Source organism: Nycticebus coucang, chromosome 7, assembly GCF_027406575.1.
Source record: "Nycticebus coucang isolate mNycCou1 chromosome 7, mNycCou1.pri, whole genome shotgun sequence".
Taxonomy (NCBI): Eukaryota; Metazoa; Chordata; class Mammalia; order Primates; family Lorisidae; genus Nycticebus; species Nycticebus coucang.
Genome location: NC_069786.1, coordinates 80,032,679 through 80,048,807, shown reverse-complemented (window position 1 = coordinate 80,048,807; position 16,129 = coordinate 80,032,679). Strand labels below are relative to the sequence as shown.

At 38.2% G+C, this 16,129-nt stretch overlaps 1 protein-coding gene across 1 annotated transcript in view; it reads right to left on the bottom strand.

The window, feature by feature from the left end:
- DUSP19 (dual specificity phosphatase 19) overlaps positions 1-16,129 on the bottom strand; it is an 18,972-nt gene extending 2,843 nt beyond the window's left edge. Inside the window, exons 1-3 of the mRNA XM_053597767.1 lie at positions 15,721-16,129; positions 10,888-10,934; positions 2,956-3,108 (exon numbers count right to left, since the gene is read on the bottom strand). Coding sequence (XP_053453742.1) covers positions 2,956-3,108; positions 10,888-10,934; positions 15,721-15,946 — 426 coding nt within the window. The 5' untranslated portion in view covers positions 15,947-16,129. The remainder of the gene's footprint in view (positions 1-2,955; positions 3,109-10,887; positions 10,935-15,720) is intronic.

Genomic DNA, 16,129 nt, shown 5'->3' with positions numbered 1-16,129 from the left:
ACGTTTGCTAAGTGAATAAATTAATTTGTTCTACATTTCTAAGAGGAAAGTATTTTCTCAAAAATTCAAATCACCATTTTGCTCTGAGTGGATAATAGGCTACAAGCAGATAGTAATTATGCTATATATTTCCATTTTATAGAATTTTATTTTTTTATGCTATTCTGAATACATTTTTCAACCAGACTGCAAGCTCCTTGAGGGCAGCAATATTTCTAAGAATAAAGTCATGAAGCAATCTCTTCTAAAAAAAAAAAAAATCAGTGAAGAAAATTAAAGAATTCTATTGTTAAAACTAAATATGTATCTACCAGTCTATCGAATAGTTTTTAAGACAAGGAAATATTGTCTGAGGTTAGGATCCCAATATAAAATGTAAGACTTGAGAAGGTGGAACATATTGTGGAATTCTAGTACATCTTGTCAGAAACATCTTATGCAACTCCTCAGATTCTCATGGTGCCACCATCTCAGGTAATCTCAGTCCACTCCACCTCACCTGGCCATTCTATGGCCGGCTGCTGCCCTAAGGCCTAGGCTCTTCCCTCGTGGTGTCCATGTGCATAGCCAGGCATACCCTGAGCTCTGGATTCTCTTGCTTCTTCTGAATTTGGATGTAAAGTTACACCACAGGGCATTGGATTTGGTAAGCCCAGAAGAAAATATTGTAACCAGGAATTACGGGGTTACTTACATCTCTGTACAGAAGACAATATTGTAACCAGGAATTGTGGGGTTACTTACATCTGTGTAGCAAACTCTGACCAATGGGAAACAGGTGCTGACAGATAGCTAGGCAGACAAATCTCTCTCTCCTCCCTCCTAAGGTCTGTAATGAGGTACAGTTTCTTTGTACTGCTTGTCCAGAGATGTGCTAGGTGATAGAACAGCTGTACATTCTGAGCATGCAGCTATTTCCCTGTCAGTTAATTGTGAGATGAGCTCAGCAGGGTAAATACATCATCTTGCACTGCCTCTTATCCTGCCTTAAATCACTTACCTTCCCTCTCACTTTATCTAGAGACTGTAGCTCTCAAATTAAATATCAGCTCCTAATCCTTGTCTCAGGCTCTGTTTTTAGGAAACCCAAGCTAAGATTCTTTCTAATTAACTACTGGCCCAAATTAAAGCAAGGTTTCATTTTTTTTTTTTAATACAAACCTTATTAGAATACTCTCTTGGTTTTCTTTCTAGATACTAGTACCCTCTCCAATTTTTACTCACTGTATGTACATATCTTCTAATTTTAATAGGCTTATGGATGATATCTATATTTTAGCCTCAAAGGCACACTATACATCTCCTTAGAGAAGCAGCCAATATGGAAACATACCATTCTTATTTATGATACTATTATGATACTAAAATGTTACAATCTACAGCCTATAAAATTTTCACAAGAGAACAGAATGGTCAATATTAGACTATGAATTAGAAACCTCTTCCTTTGCTTACATCCAAACACAGTCATGCTTCTCTTTACGATGAAGATATGTTCTGAGAAATCCGTTGTCAGGCAATTTCACTGTTGTGTGAACATCATAGAGTGTACTACACAAACCCTGATAGTAAAGCTTACTACACACCTAAGCTGTATGGATGGCACAGCCTACTGCTCTTAGTTACTGTACTAAATACTGTAGGCAACAGTATTATTTGTATACCTAAATATAGAAAGGATACAGTAAAAATACAGTATTATAGTCTTATGGGCCCACCATTGTGTATGTGGTCCATCATTGACCAAAATGTCATCATGTGGTAAATAAGTATATCTGTTATTAAATAGAGTTGATGAATAGAGTTGAATAGTTTTATATTTTCCAGGCAGCCTAACAGGAAGGCGCTTAGAATAGTGCTAGGTATATTAAAGCACTCGGTAAATATTAATAAATGAAAAAGGGATGGGAAAGAAGAGAGATGGTAGAAGGTATATCACTAGACCAGAATTCAATTAAACTTGATTCTAATCCTAATGTCATTGTTAGGTATTCCAGGAGCGTTACTTCTCTCTGTAAATGCTTCTACTTTACCTTCTATTGATGTTACATAAATATCTTAAGAATATTTAATGACTAAAAATTATGTCATTTCAAGGTATAATTATCAATAATAGACAAGCCAGATGCCCTTCCTGTCAAAATGGAGACTTGGATATAGTACCAAGATTGAAGCACTATATATATAATAATATAATAATATTATGTCTGTTAGTCTTCTAAAGTCAGAAAACCAATAGATAGCTTCAGATCAGCAGTTTCATGCAACCTTGGTAAAGCAGTTCATGCTTAGTCCTTAGAATGCCTTAAAATTTTATTGCTGAAAATACATAGATTTACACTCATTATCTCAGTCGTTAAAATGAATATAAATTAATCATAAATATACTAATAAGTCTAGAGTAGTTTGTGTGCTATAGTTCTGATTACCCTGCAAATAGGTCAGAGGACTAACCCTTAGACGGTTGTTTCTAAACCCTCTGAGGAAATCTAACTACATATTTACATAGGAAAATTTAGCAAGTGGATAATTTTATCTCCTAAATTTTTTACATAAGGCCTACAAAGATGAGAAGTTGAATTAATGTTAAAAGTTAATATCTCATTGAGAAAAGAGAAATTAGAAAACTGAATAACTGTAGGAATTAATGAAATGTTGTTAAAGGAGACATTTCATACTGTTGTTTTAGAGATTCATTACAAAAAAGGTTAAGATTGATTAATAGATCCATGCTCTCAAATTTCTGCTTTTAAAGAACTGTGGATCAAAAGAAAACTTACCATACAATTACTATGTGCCTATAAATTAAAAAAATACTTTTTAACTCCCCTAAGTCTACGACAGTGCAATACATTGATATAGCAAAATTGTACTTATACCTTATGAATACTACAAATTAAAAAATGGGGAAAATAAAATAAAATAATAAAACACAGACACTAAAAAAGAACCTACCTTCATTTTTGCTTGTTCAATAAATTCAAAACATTCTGGAAAATAAGACAAGATATTTGTTTCAGGAAGATCCAATATAGAAACGCTCTTATATGTAAAGTCACTTAGGAAAGCATTTTCTACTCCATATGCAACATTGAGAATATGAGTCACCTTAAAGAGAAAAAGAACATGATATTTTTAATTTTTTGATAAGTCCCATGATTGAAGCAGCTATCTAAGAAGAGACTGAGATATTGTTATCTGTACCAAGAATAATAAAAATTTAAATATGACTCACGTGAATACTTTCTTCAGGAAGTGTTCTCTGACTGCCACACCCCTCACCAGAAGAGCTCTTTCAATATATTCTCATAGCCCTTGCCATGTTATAGTTCACACCACTTAGAGACTATTTGTCTCCCTCACTGTACTAGAAACTTCACGAGTGTAGAGAACACGTGGAAGTGAGCAGTAAGCTTAGCAGAAAGTGTTTAAAATCTTCGCTGAATAAATCAGAGACTGTCCATATAGTATAAAAAACTTTGGTGGCGCCTATGGCTCAACGGAGTAGGGCGCCAGCCCCACATGCCGGAGGTGGCGGGTTCAAACCCAGCCCTGGCCAAAAACTGCAAAAAAAAAACCCCAAGAAAAACTTCAATAGGAGTATTATTAGCAGCCCACAACTTCCTTTTCAGTTATTTCCCTATTTTCCTTTATACACTTTACTAACAAAATGGTTCTCAAGTTTAAAAGCTCACCTGGTGAACTTTCAAGAACTAGCAATGCCACAGGGCCTCACATCCAGAGATTCTGACGAATTGGCCTAGAAGAAAGGCAAGAGGGGGGATGGCTGCAAAATTTTCCTTCAGACAGTACACTGAAGCAGCCTCCTACTCCATCTGTGCATGGGAGCCCCTTTCCTGGAGTTCACCAAGCATGTAGAAGCGAGCCATGTAGAGAATCCAAAGGCCAACTAGATCAGAAAAAGCACTGTCATGCCAATGCTTCTTACTGTACTTATTCTCTTTTCTTGCTATGAGTCTTCAATTTTGCCTAACTTCAGTATTTCCATGCATTTCACACATTTCTAGAGTATCCGCCCAGCCCTGCCTCCCTTGACCCCACCACCCTCACAAGTATGGCTCGCCTTCCATTCTTCCTCCCACACACCATTGGCTAAATCAGGGTGGACACTTGACTTAAACTATGTCAATCGGGTTACCTTTAGAAACTTTAAAAAATAGGTTTAAAAGACAGAGTAATCTATAAACTTGAGAGCTTTATAATGGCCATTTCCTATCATGTGTTCAGGGAATCTGAACAATTCCTGCTACCAAGAGAGATGAGGGCTGTGGTGCTGCTAGAGGAAGCCAGGCTATCTCAGATGACCTTCTACTCTCTGGCTCCAGTGTCAGGTGAGACACAGCCAGTCCCTGCCTTTGGATCCAGACATCCTCTGTGTCTTTATACACATTCTTGTTCCTGGCACTGGTTGCTCAAATTGGTTTCTTGGGCTCAGAACCAAATGCATATTGACTGAGACACTCCTGGACCCAGACTTCATAAGGACAGAGCCATGAGCCATTTATGAGCCTTCCTACTTTGTATTAAGAAAAATGACCAAAAAACCTCACATGTCTACTTGGAAAAGACTCTTAAAAAGAGAGGAGATAGGAGCAACTAGAAAGAAGGGAGAATATTTTCAAATGATAAAGTCTCAAACGTCCTTCTGCTTTCTCCAATGAAGTCTAATCTGACACCCCATCACTCTCTCAACCTAGTGCTCTCCTAGCTAAGATTGTTAAGATTCTGCTCTTAATTACATAGTATCTTCCAATGTTCTGTAATATTGATATGTTTGCTTTGTCTTTATATTCTAGGTATATTCTAGGTTCCAAAAAGATCAGAAATGAAAGCTTATACTATAGAATTTATGTGTATTATTAATAGCCTTATATATTTCCCTATGTATCACAGGATTATGGAGAAGTTCAAATGAGAGTCTTGGGGAAACATGTTGAAAGATAAGAGTGCTTTACAAATACTGTGGATTATTAAACTACCCAAGGTCTAGGTGGTTTAACTGTTTGGAAATGCAATTTAGATGTGTATTGACTGAATGGTCCTGATTGACAAGGACTGTACTAAGTCAAAGGTGGTGGTGATAGGGCAGTGCCTGTGGCTCAATGGAGTAGGGTGCTGGCCCCATATACTGGAGGTGGCAGGTTCAAACCCAGCCCTGGCCAAAAACTGCAAAACAAACAAACAAACAACAACAACAACAAAAAACAAAACTGGTGGTGATGGAGGACCCAGCCTAAAAACCCTTCTGAGGCCAGGCACAGTGGCTCATGCCTGTAATCCTAGCACTCTGGGAGGCCAAGGTGGGTGAATAGCCTGAGCTCACGAGTTAAGACTAGCCTGAGTTAGAACAAGACCCTGTTTCTAACAATAGATGGGCACTGTGGAGGGCACCTGTAGTCCCAGATACTCAGGAGGGTGTGCCAAGAGAATCGCTTGAGGCCAAGAGCTATGACGCCACAGCACTCTATGGAGGGCAACAAAATGAGACTGTCTCAAAAAGAAAAAGAAAAGAAAAAAGAAAACCTTTCTTACAATTATACTTCTAAAACTTAGTTATGGAGCTCCTAACAATGATTGCCCTTGTATGGGGTGCCCTTCATAATAGGGATAGTGAGAATAACCTCTTTATTGAGTACTCGGTATGTGCCAAGCATACAGATTATCTCACTTAATTCTCATATTTAGGCATTATTATAATAAATTTTATTAATTGGTTCAAAAATCAAAACATTATAAAAAGAAAACATTAAAAAGTCTTGCTCTCTGTCTACTATCTCCCACCCTAATAATAACCACCTTTGTGGGTTTCTTACATAATCTTTGAAAATTTCTTCATGCTTGGGCGGCACCTGTGGCTCAAGGAGTAGGGCATCGGTCCCATATGCCGGAGGTGGTGGGTTCAAACCCAGCCCCGGCCAAAAAAAAAAAAAAGAAGAAAATTTCTTCATGCAAATATTCTATTTATTGACTTTCTTACACAAAGGCAGCATTCTTGGGGTTTTTTCTCGATTAAAATATGTCCTGGAGATCTCTTCATATCAATATATGGAGACCCTTCTTTGTGTTTGTATTCTGTACGGTATTCTATGGTGTGGGTGTACCACTGCTTATTTAGCCGTTCTCTGTTGATGAATAGGTGGGTTGTTTTCAACAATTTGCTATAAAGAACAATGCTACAAAAAATAACTTGGAACATTTAATATGTTACACTTAAGTTTTCTAGTCTCCATAGCACTTTATTAGCCACACACCAGGCACTTAAGGAACATTTATTTGTAAAGAAACCATTATTACCAACTCTAAACATTAAAATTAAATTTCAATAGCAATTTCTAAAATGGTCTTTCACAAACAAATTTCTCCTGGTCATGTTATTTTATTTAAATTCAAGGGTATCATTTTGAAATGTGCCATGTATTTAAATCAATGATTTTGTTTTGCAGCATCTTCAATTTTTCTAGGAACCCCCTATCGGTAGTTTAGTTTAGCTTTGCTTCCTCCAGGCATTATTAACAGGGTCTGTGTGTATGGAGATAGCAGGATATTTTAAACAGCTACTCATTTCATATCACCAGGAAGCTCAATTTGAACTTATGTATCATAAAAGAGGAGACCTAATTGAAAACACTTGCCACTGCAAATTCTCCTGAGTTCCATTTGTCATTTTTATCCTGAGCAATATTAATTTTGTGTAAGTAAGGACTTTGAAACTTATTTTACTTTCGTTAAAATATAGATGTAAGTGGGTTCCTGTTAGGAAATACAGTGATTCTAATATCCTTATGCAATTCTAGGCCATTATTTCTTGTCGTCAGACAGTAATTATTATAACAAATGAAGGAGAGTCCAGTTTAAACACAAGTCAGTAATTTAGCAAGTAAAAATATCAAACTAGTTAGTGAATTGGTTAGTACAGTTATTTTCTTACAAAAAATGATTGTGTTTACCACATAAAATTTTTTATCCTCAAGTCAATCAAATTTTTTTCTCAGAGCTGTACATGACAAAGATAAATAGGACAAAGACTTTAACCTCTAAAAGCTTGCTAAAAAAAAAATACAGGAGGGGAAAACATGTTCACTGATGGTAATAAGACAGAAAAGGTTAAGAGCTAGGAGAAGAACAAAGCGGTGTGAGGCCAAAAGGAGGAATGGAAAGCTGAACTTGCCCCCTCCAGGCCCTGGGCCTCCACAAATTTGCTATTCTCTTAGCCTGCAGTGCTCTTTCCCCATCTACAGGCCCCAGTGGAAATATCCCCCTCAGAGAGGCCTCGTCTAACTCGTGATACACCCTCGCCCCTGCCACTCCTCTCACTGCCTTGTTTTAATGCTTTAGTTTAGATAGAGAATATATTCTCCTCTGAAAGTATCATATTTGAACAGCAGGGACTTTATTGCTTATTTATTTCCCTATTTTCTATACTTAGACGATCGGCATAAAGTAGGTGCTTAATATTTTCTGAAAAGACAAAGGAGTAAGTATACAATGCTATACTACCACACTCCTTCAAGTAAAGACTCTTCATTCTCACATACCCCATCTGTTCTGTGGGTGACAGTCAGGGCTGCAGTCTTTCTGGCTATTCCTTGCGTCTGTAAAATCACACCTTTTCCACCCTGCAGTAAAAATCCTTGCTCACTGGAGTTCTTACAAACTGATCCTTCCATCTTCCACCCCCCTCTCCCTTGGGTACCTCTCAACCTGCTGAATCCTACCCCAAGTCCTACCATAATCCTGGCTGACATCAATTTCTTTCTTTTTTTTTTTATTGTTGGGGATTCATTGAGGGTACAATAAGCCAGGTTACACTGATTGCAATTGTTAGGTAAAGTCCCTCTTGCAATCATGTCTTGCCCCCATAAAGTGTGACGCACACCACAGCCCCTACCCACCTTATATCCAGCAACTCTCATCATTACTTCAATCATCCTCCTTTGAGGCCAGTGCTAGAGCTTCTCTAGCTCTGATTCAACCAATTTAGGCATACCAGTCTTATCTTAACAGCTCTTTCTTCCATTCAGTTATTCACACTAGACCTCACAAGAAACATCAATTCCACTGTTCTACTTTCTTTTAATCTATTAGCCCCCTCTTGTCATCACTTATTACCTATTGAGCTTATTGTCCATTGTCAACAACTTCCTTTTCTATTCATAAGGCTCATTCTAGTTCTGTGTTTGGTCCATAATTCTTTTGTTTATCCTCAATTCTTTTCTCTACAATCAACCTTAAAACATGCTCAAAACTCTCCCATCTTCCTCCCCTGACCTCAATATCATCTATAGATCATATCCATCTTTTCTCTTTTCTTTGGCTGCCATCACTTCTCCACTGCCCCTGCATTCTCAATGTTCTGAAATATGGCTTTGGCCTTCACATTGGCTTTGGCTTCTGTTCCCAGCAAGAGCACTAACAATCTATTTGTCACAAAGTCCAACAGGCATAATTTAGTCCTAACTGTACAGAAACTTTCACAGCATCCAATACTCCTGACTTTCTCCTCCTTAAACCACTCTTCCCGCCATGGTTTCCATGACACATGTTTTGACCTTATGATCTCCTCTCCCACTGCAGATTCTCCTTCCTTTGACCGTTCTTTAGAGTTTGGTATACAGTTCTGTTTTAGGCCCTCTTCCCTACTTACCTTCTACCTTTCCCCAGGTGATTTTATCTACTCCAATGATTTCAATCACTGCTCAGAAGCTGAAGATTACTAAATCTGTATTTTTCTCTCTTTTCTGAACTTCGGACCCCACATATCACACTACTAAACAACTTTGTTGCGATGATCCATGGCACCTAAAGTTAAAAAAGTTCCAAAGTGAGCTCATTGGCTTAGCACCTGTGGCTCAAGCGGCTAAGATGCTGTTTGAACATACACCTGAGCTGGCGGGTTCAAATCCAGCCCGGCCTGCCAAACAACAATGATGACTGCAACCAAAATACAGCCAGGTGTTGTGGCGGCACCTACAGTCCCAGCCACTTGGAAGGCAGAGGCAGGAGAATCACGTGAGCCCAGGAGTTGGAGGTTGCTGTGAGCTGTGATGCCACAGCACTCTACCCAGGGCGACAGCTTGAGGCTCTGTCTCAAAAAAAAAAGAAAGTTGTTTTTCCTCCAAAAACTGTTCCTTCTATTTGGTTCCCTATCTCATGTAATAACACAAACCCTACCTGGTTACCATAGAAAACTAGGTATCAGCTTTGATTACTCCTCCTCCTCAGCCTCTTTCCTTCCTGCCTCATAAGTAATCAATCTCTAAATCGTAATAATTCTACCCTCTACAAAAAACCCTCAAATCCATCATCCACTTTTCTGTCTCCCTACTGCATCCCCAACTAAGCCACCATCATCATTTTTTAAGGTTTTAAATTTTTTTTTTATTAAATCATAACTGTGTACATGGATGCATTTATGGGGTTCAGTGTACAGATTTGATATACAATGTGAAATGCTTACATTGAACTGATAAACACATCCATCCCACTTTTTAAGATTACTGCAATAGCTTTCAGTTAGGAACAGTTCCATCTCTAACTGGAGCAACCTTCCAATTTAAATGCAAATTTGATCCTATTATTTACCTAGGCAAACCTCTCTCAAGGGCTTGTCACTTTTAGAGTGAGTCCAAACAACTTCCTTGGCTTACACGGCCTTTGGCCTTTTGTGATCTGGCTCATGCTGACCTCTCTGGGCTTTCTCTTGGTACTATCTTCTTTTTTATACTCTCTACTCCGGGGTTACAGAACTTCTTTTCTGTCCTTGAAAGCAGCAGCCTTTTTCTTACTTTTGAGCCTTCACACATACTTTTTTTTTTCAATCTGAACACTCTTCTATCTGCTCCCTCCCCATCTCCTTCAGACCCAAACTTTAATATCACTGCCTCCAGGAAGCATTCCTTGACCTGATCCTCCTATCCCCAAACAGAACAAAACAAAACAAACATGGAGTAAGGGCATCATCTCTTGTGCCCTCCTATAACACCCTGCACTTTCCCTTCAAAGCACACAATACACTGTGCTGTAGTTGCTTTTTTTCTCTCTTTTCTCTGTCCCTCAGATCATAAGCTTCAAGTGAACAAGAATCTCTTGCTCTATTCCAACCATAGCAATTCCATGACCTGAAACAATGCTTGACAAAATGGTAGATGCCTAAAAATTGTTTTGAGTAAATATCAAAATAACAAACCGTATCAGTTGTATGGAGGAGGGTGGGAAGAAACAGCATCAGACAAGAGGTGGTACATGAGTTGGAGCTAAAGAAATGAGTAGGTCTTTGACAAGCAGGACAAGTCTGTCCCACACAGACAAATTGTATAAGCAGAAGCAAGAAAGATATGCCTCCAAGGTCAGGTTCATGAGGGTACATGAAGGAGATTGAGAAGAAAATAAAATTGGAAAGATGGATTATAGATCCACAAATATGAATTAGGTGCAATCATTTTTGCAACTTTATTAATTTGATAGCCCAAACATTACCATTTAAACTCTGAAATGTGGCTTGGCACCCATAACACAGTGGTTACAGCGCTATCCACATAGTGAGGGTGGCACGTTCGAACCTGGCCTGGGCCACTAAACAACTGCAACTGCAACAGAAAAATAGCTGGGTGTTGTGGCAGGCGCCTGTAATCCCAGCTACTTGAGAGGCTGAGGCAACAGAATCTCTTAAGCTCAAGAGTTTGAGGTTGCTATGAGCTGTGATGCCATAGCACTCTATAGGGAGAGTGACATAGTGAGACTCTATCTCAAAAAAAATAAAAAATAAAAACTCTGAAATGTACCAAAGATGGATCAATACAGTTTTTCCTAAATAAATGTAACAAAATGCTTCCTATATGAAGTATCAGACATAAAGCATTTTTTTACCTTATGTTTTTTCAGTGTATCCAGATCATGAGCAGCATCTTGTGACCCTATAAGAAGTAAATTATATCACATGGATCATAAATATAATCATCCTGACTTTTTATATAAATGTATGCAACATTTGTTAAAAAACAACTTAGGAGGACCTCAGTTCAACTTTCTGAAGGATAATTCAGTAAAATTCTTCAAAAAATATTCATATTATATTTACTCTTAGACTCTGAAATCCCACTTCTAAGAATTTGTCCTGGGGCGGCGCCTGTGGCTCAGTGAGTAGGGCGCCGGCCCCATATGCCGAGAGTGGCGGGTTCGGACCCAGCCCTGGCCAAACTGCAACAGAAAAATAGCCGGGTGTTGTGGCGGGCACCTGTAGTCCCAGCTGCTGGGGAGGCTGAGTCAAGAGAATCGCGTAAGCCCAAGAGTTAGAGGTTGCTGTGAGCTGTGGGACGCCACGGCACTCTACCCGAGGGCGGTACCGTGAGACTCTGTCTCTACAAAAAAAAAAAAAAAAAAAAAAGAATTTGTCCTAACAGTTATAGATGTTGCAAAGATTTGCCATAAAGAGGTTCATCATAGGATTGTTTATAATAAAAGAAAAACACCAGGCTCAGCACCTGTGGCTCGAGTGGCTAAGGTGCCAGCCACATACACCTGAGCTGGCGGGTTCCAATCCAGCCCGGGCCTGCCAAACAACAATGAAGGCTGCAATCAAAAAATAGCCAGGTGTTGTGGTGGGCACCTATAGTCCCAGCTATTTTGGAGGCGGAGGCAGGAGAATCACTTAAGCCCAGGAGTTGGATGTTGCTGTGAGCTGTGATGCTACAGCACTCTACCCAGGGTGACAGCTTGAGGCTCTATCTCAAACAAAAAGAAAAAAAAAAAAAAACACCACTCAAACAAAAACAACAAAAAGCTTAATAATAGAAGTTGGGTTAAAGGACCATACGTCATATAGTTAAATATATACAATCATCAGCACAATTAAAAATAAGAAATGTTTAAGAATATCTATGGGCTGGGTGCAGTGGCCCACACCTATAATCCTTACACTCTGGGAGGCTGAGGCTGGTGGACTGCCTGAGCTCAGGAGTTCAAGACCAGCCTGAGCAAGAGCAATACCCTGTCTCTACTAAAAAAAAAAAAAGAAAAGAAAAACTACAGGGCCTTGTGGCAAGTGTCTATGGTGCCCGCTACTCAGGAGGCTGAGGCAAGAGGATCGCTTGAACCCAAGAGTTTGAGGTTGCTGTGTGCTATGATATCACAGCACTCAACCCAGGGGGACAAAGTGAGATTCTGTCAAAAAAGAAAAAAAAAAGGGAGAGAAAGAAAGAAAAAGAGTATCTATGGCATGAAAACATGTTCTCAATATATTAGATGAAAACAGGTTACAAAACACCGTCATTTATTTTTATAAGAACAAAAAATATCTATATGCTTAAAATGGACAGGAAATATATGGAACAAAATGTTAAGAGTGGGGTTGCAGGTAATTTTTTCTCCTTTATGCTCATTTGCATTTTTTTTAATAATAAACATCTCTTTCTTTTGTAACTTAAAAAAGGGATACCCACAAGATGACTTAGTGCTAGCTGATTTGGGAACACCCAAAAGGTTAGAGCAAATGCTGTTGTGCCCTTCTACAGTCCCTTCCTGTCATAGTCAGCTTCCTAGATCTCTCGCACCTAGAAACTGGCTCTAGTTAATCAGCAAGTTTGTATGGGAGAATAACTAGTTCAAGTAAAGCTAGTTTCACAATTAAAAAAACAGGGCATTTATACTGAAGGATTTCAGGCATTTTACTCTCCTGAATTTGGTTCCATTTCATAAATGGTATTTTTTTACCTTAACCTATCTGGGAAAAATCAGCCAACTGTAATTACGTGTTTTCAGGTAGTTGTAAGGACAGCAAGCATGGTGTTGGCCAGTATCGTCTTGATAATACTAAGTTGACAGGCTCCTTACTGAGCCCACATTCAACTTTATTCTACTTCAAAGTTAGCCTATCAAAATATTAACATTTGTTAAAGCTGGATAGTGGATACTTAATTGTTATATTATTTTCTGTAATTTTCTATACATTCTAAATACTTCATAATTTTTTTTTAAGTCTCAGTTTTCTACTGTAGGTAGCTCTCACCATCTTTAGAGAAAAACAGGTTCTCACAGGTTAACTGAAATTTTAATATGTGTGCCATCTTTTAAATAATAACTTTAATCTATTTCTTAAAATACCAAAGATTAAAGCATGACCTAAATGAAATTCTGTCCCTTCTTTTACCCAATACTGTCAGTATTATAAGTATTTATCAACACAGGATGTTTTGATCATTTCCTTTATACACACACACATCCCCCAAACACAAGTCAATTATATTTCAGAGTTAGCTGCCCTATTTTGAAAGTGAGTTCCAGAATACGTCTATATTGCTGTAATTTAGTATTCTTGAGACAGAAAAATGCAACTTGTAGGCCGAACCCATAGCTCACACCCATAATCTTAGGAAAGCAGCAGGTTTGCTTGAGGCCAAGAGTTTGAGACCAGCCTGGGCAACAGCAAGACCCCATCCCTACAAAAAAATTTTTTTAAATTAGCTCTGCATGGCAGCACATGCCTGTAGTCCCAGCTACTGAAAAGGCTGAAGTAGGAGGGTTGCTTGAGCTTAGGAGTGTGAGGTTACGGTGAACTATGATAAGGCCACTGCACTTTAGCCCAGACAACAGAGTGAGACTCTGTCTCAAAATTTAAAGAAAAAGAAAAAAGAAAAGCAGTGTGTATGCTCTGCCTTTTCCAACAATAAGAAAATTAAATGAGTGTTGGTTGTTCAAGGAACAATTTAAGTCAGAACAAATGGACTTCAGGTAATCAGCTTGTGTTTTTCACCTAATACTTAGTAGTATTCAGTTCAAGTTAATTCTCTTTGAAGTTTAGATATAACCATCAGCTTTTCTCTAATTTTAAATGGATGGTTTATGTGGCAGTCTGTGTTAAACTTTCGGGTTTTATTTGTGTTTTTAGAGACAGGGTCTTGCTTTGTCACCCAGGTTGGTCTCAAGTGAGCTTTCTAACTCAGCCTCCTAAATAGCTTGGACTACAGGTACTTGCCATCATGTCTGGCTAATTTTTGTATTTTTCATAGAGATAGGGTCTTGCTATGTTGCCCAGGCTGGTCTTGAACTTTTGACCTCAAGTCCTCCTCCCATTTCATGGTCCAGAGAGAGACCTTATTAGGACTAGTTTCAGAAGTCCCTCTCAGGACCTCTGCCAGGATCCTAGGGAGGATTCCAACCCTAATCTGAGAACACTTTGGATAAAACCACATTAAAAAATGACATGAAAACTCTGAATTGGTAAATGATTAAAGTTCTACCATAATTATTTTAAGCCAGTATTACTATAATGGAAGCCAAGTAACTGAAAAATATACCTAAACGCATTTTCTTTTCTAGAAATGGTAGGCAAGACCTAAGTAAACTTTCCAGATTAGCTAAATGACTCACTTAATTTGTCATTGTTAATTTGACAAGAATATGGTATAATTTTTCACTGGGCGGCAGAAACCACTTGGAGATATTTATTTGGTGAATTTAAAGATAGCCTATATAATAATTCATAAAATACATAATACAATAATAACTTTTATGTATACAGTAATTGATTTGTATCAGAAACCTTTTTCAACAACTTCAGGACAATCCTGAGATAGATACTGTTACTTGAGCTTTACAGATAGCGTTTTGAAAGACCAAAGAGGATAAATGACTTGTACTAGCTATCTGCTAAATTAGAGGCACAGCAAAGTTGAAAATTTGGTCTACATGAAGCAGTCTAGTAAAATGATGGAGAGCAGGAATCAGACTTGTGCTTAATACTCAGCTCTGTTATTTACTAGGTATGTTACCATATGCAAATTACATAATCAACCTTAAATCCCAGCTCCCATTTATAAAATGCAGCTGATGATCCCTGCTTCTCAGGGTTTATCAAAGGAATGAGATTCTGCGTGTACTTCACATGGTATCTAGCTATTTCTGACTCTCAGTTCTATCTGGTAATGTGTTCCTTGGCTGCATAAATATTGACAAGTCATTTAATCTTTCCAAGTCTTAATTTCTCTATTCATAAATGAAAAATAATTCAGACTTACCTAAAAACATTGTTGAGTAGTTTTTTAAGAACACAATACCATATTCTTTCAAAATTAACAAATCCGTACTTTATAACTTTGTTTCATTTGCTGTTTGTGGACTAGGCTGGTATAGGGACTCCGTATTTGCATAATAAAATAAAATAAAATCCTAAAACCATCAGATTAATAGCTATAAAATGAAATCCCTTCTAAAAGCTCCAAAAACAGAAACCATGAACAGATGTGACCACAGAGGCAGGTATTCCATATAGTTTGTAACAACTGAGTAGACAAACAAGCCTACGACTATTTCAAGTATTAAGTTTTCTGTAAGTGTAACCCTTGTCTCTTTTATCCTGATAAAAACATTCTTTGTAATTTGTTTTAAAAAAATCTGTATCTTTTATAATCCAGAAAAACACAATGTCAATATGTTATCCTTCAAAGAAGTTAGAAAAACAGGAAGAAAGCTTTACTACGTGGTAAAATTCAAATACCAGCTGCCAAGTGCCACTAGAATATATGGGTATATGTGGGGCAGAAAGGTCCATAGCTGGTTAACGGACGTTCCATATTCCAAACAGGAAACACTTTAACTGTTTTGGCAGGATAGCTGATAATAAAGACTGTTACATAAGGGTGGAAAATAAGACAGCAATGTGGATAAAAGGACTTAACAGACTTAGTGGCAAGTCGATATACTCACCCAGGAGCAACCATGGCTTAATAACGCCAACTTGCAGGTCCAAGCTAAGATCCTGCACATAACCACAACCACCCCCACTGCTCGATCCTACTTCTTCCACCACATGAATTCTGGCATCTTTCCATGTTTCTATAATTTTTTTTCCACTTAGCGTTGTCACCCTTGTGCATTGCTTCCTGAGATTATTCCGGGAGAATGCTTTAATTTCCTGGTTAAGGGAGTGCATTACATGAGCAGCAGCTGGAACAAATACAAGCAAATCCAGCAAAAACAGAGAGGGACTAACTACTCGTCCCTTATTGCTCAGGTAACAAACACAACCTCGGGAGTGCTCGTCTCTCCAGGTGACAACAGGCGCGGACCGGAGCAGCCACCCAAACGACAGAAAACCCACAGCTACAGCTTGGTT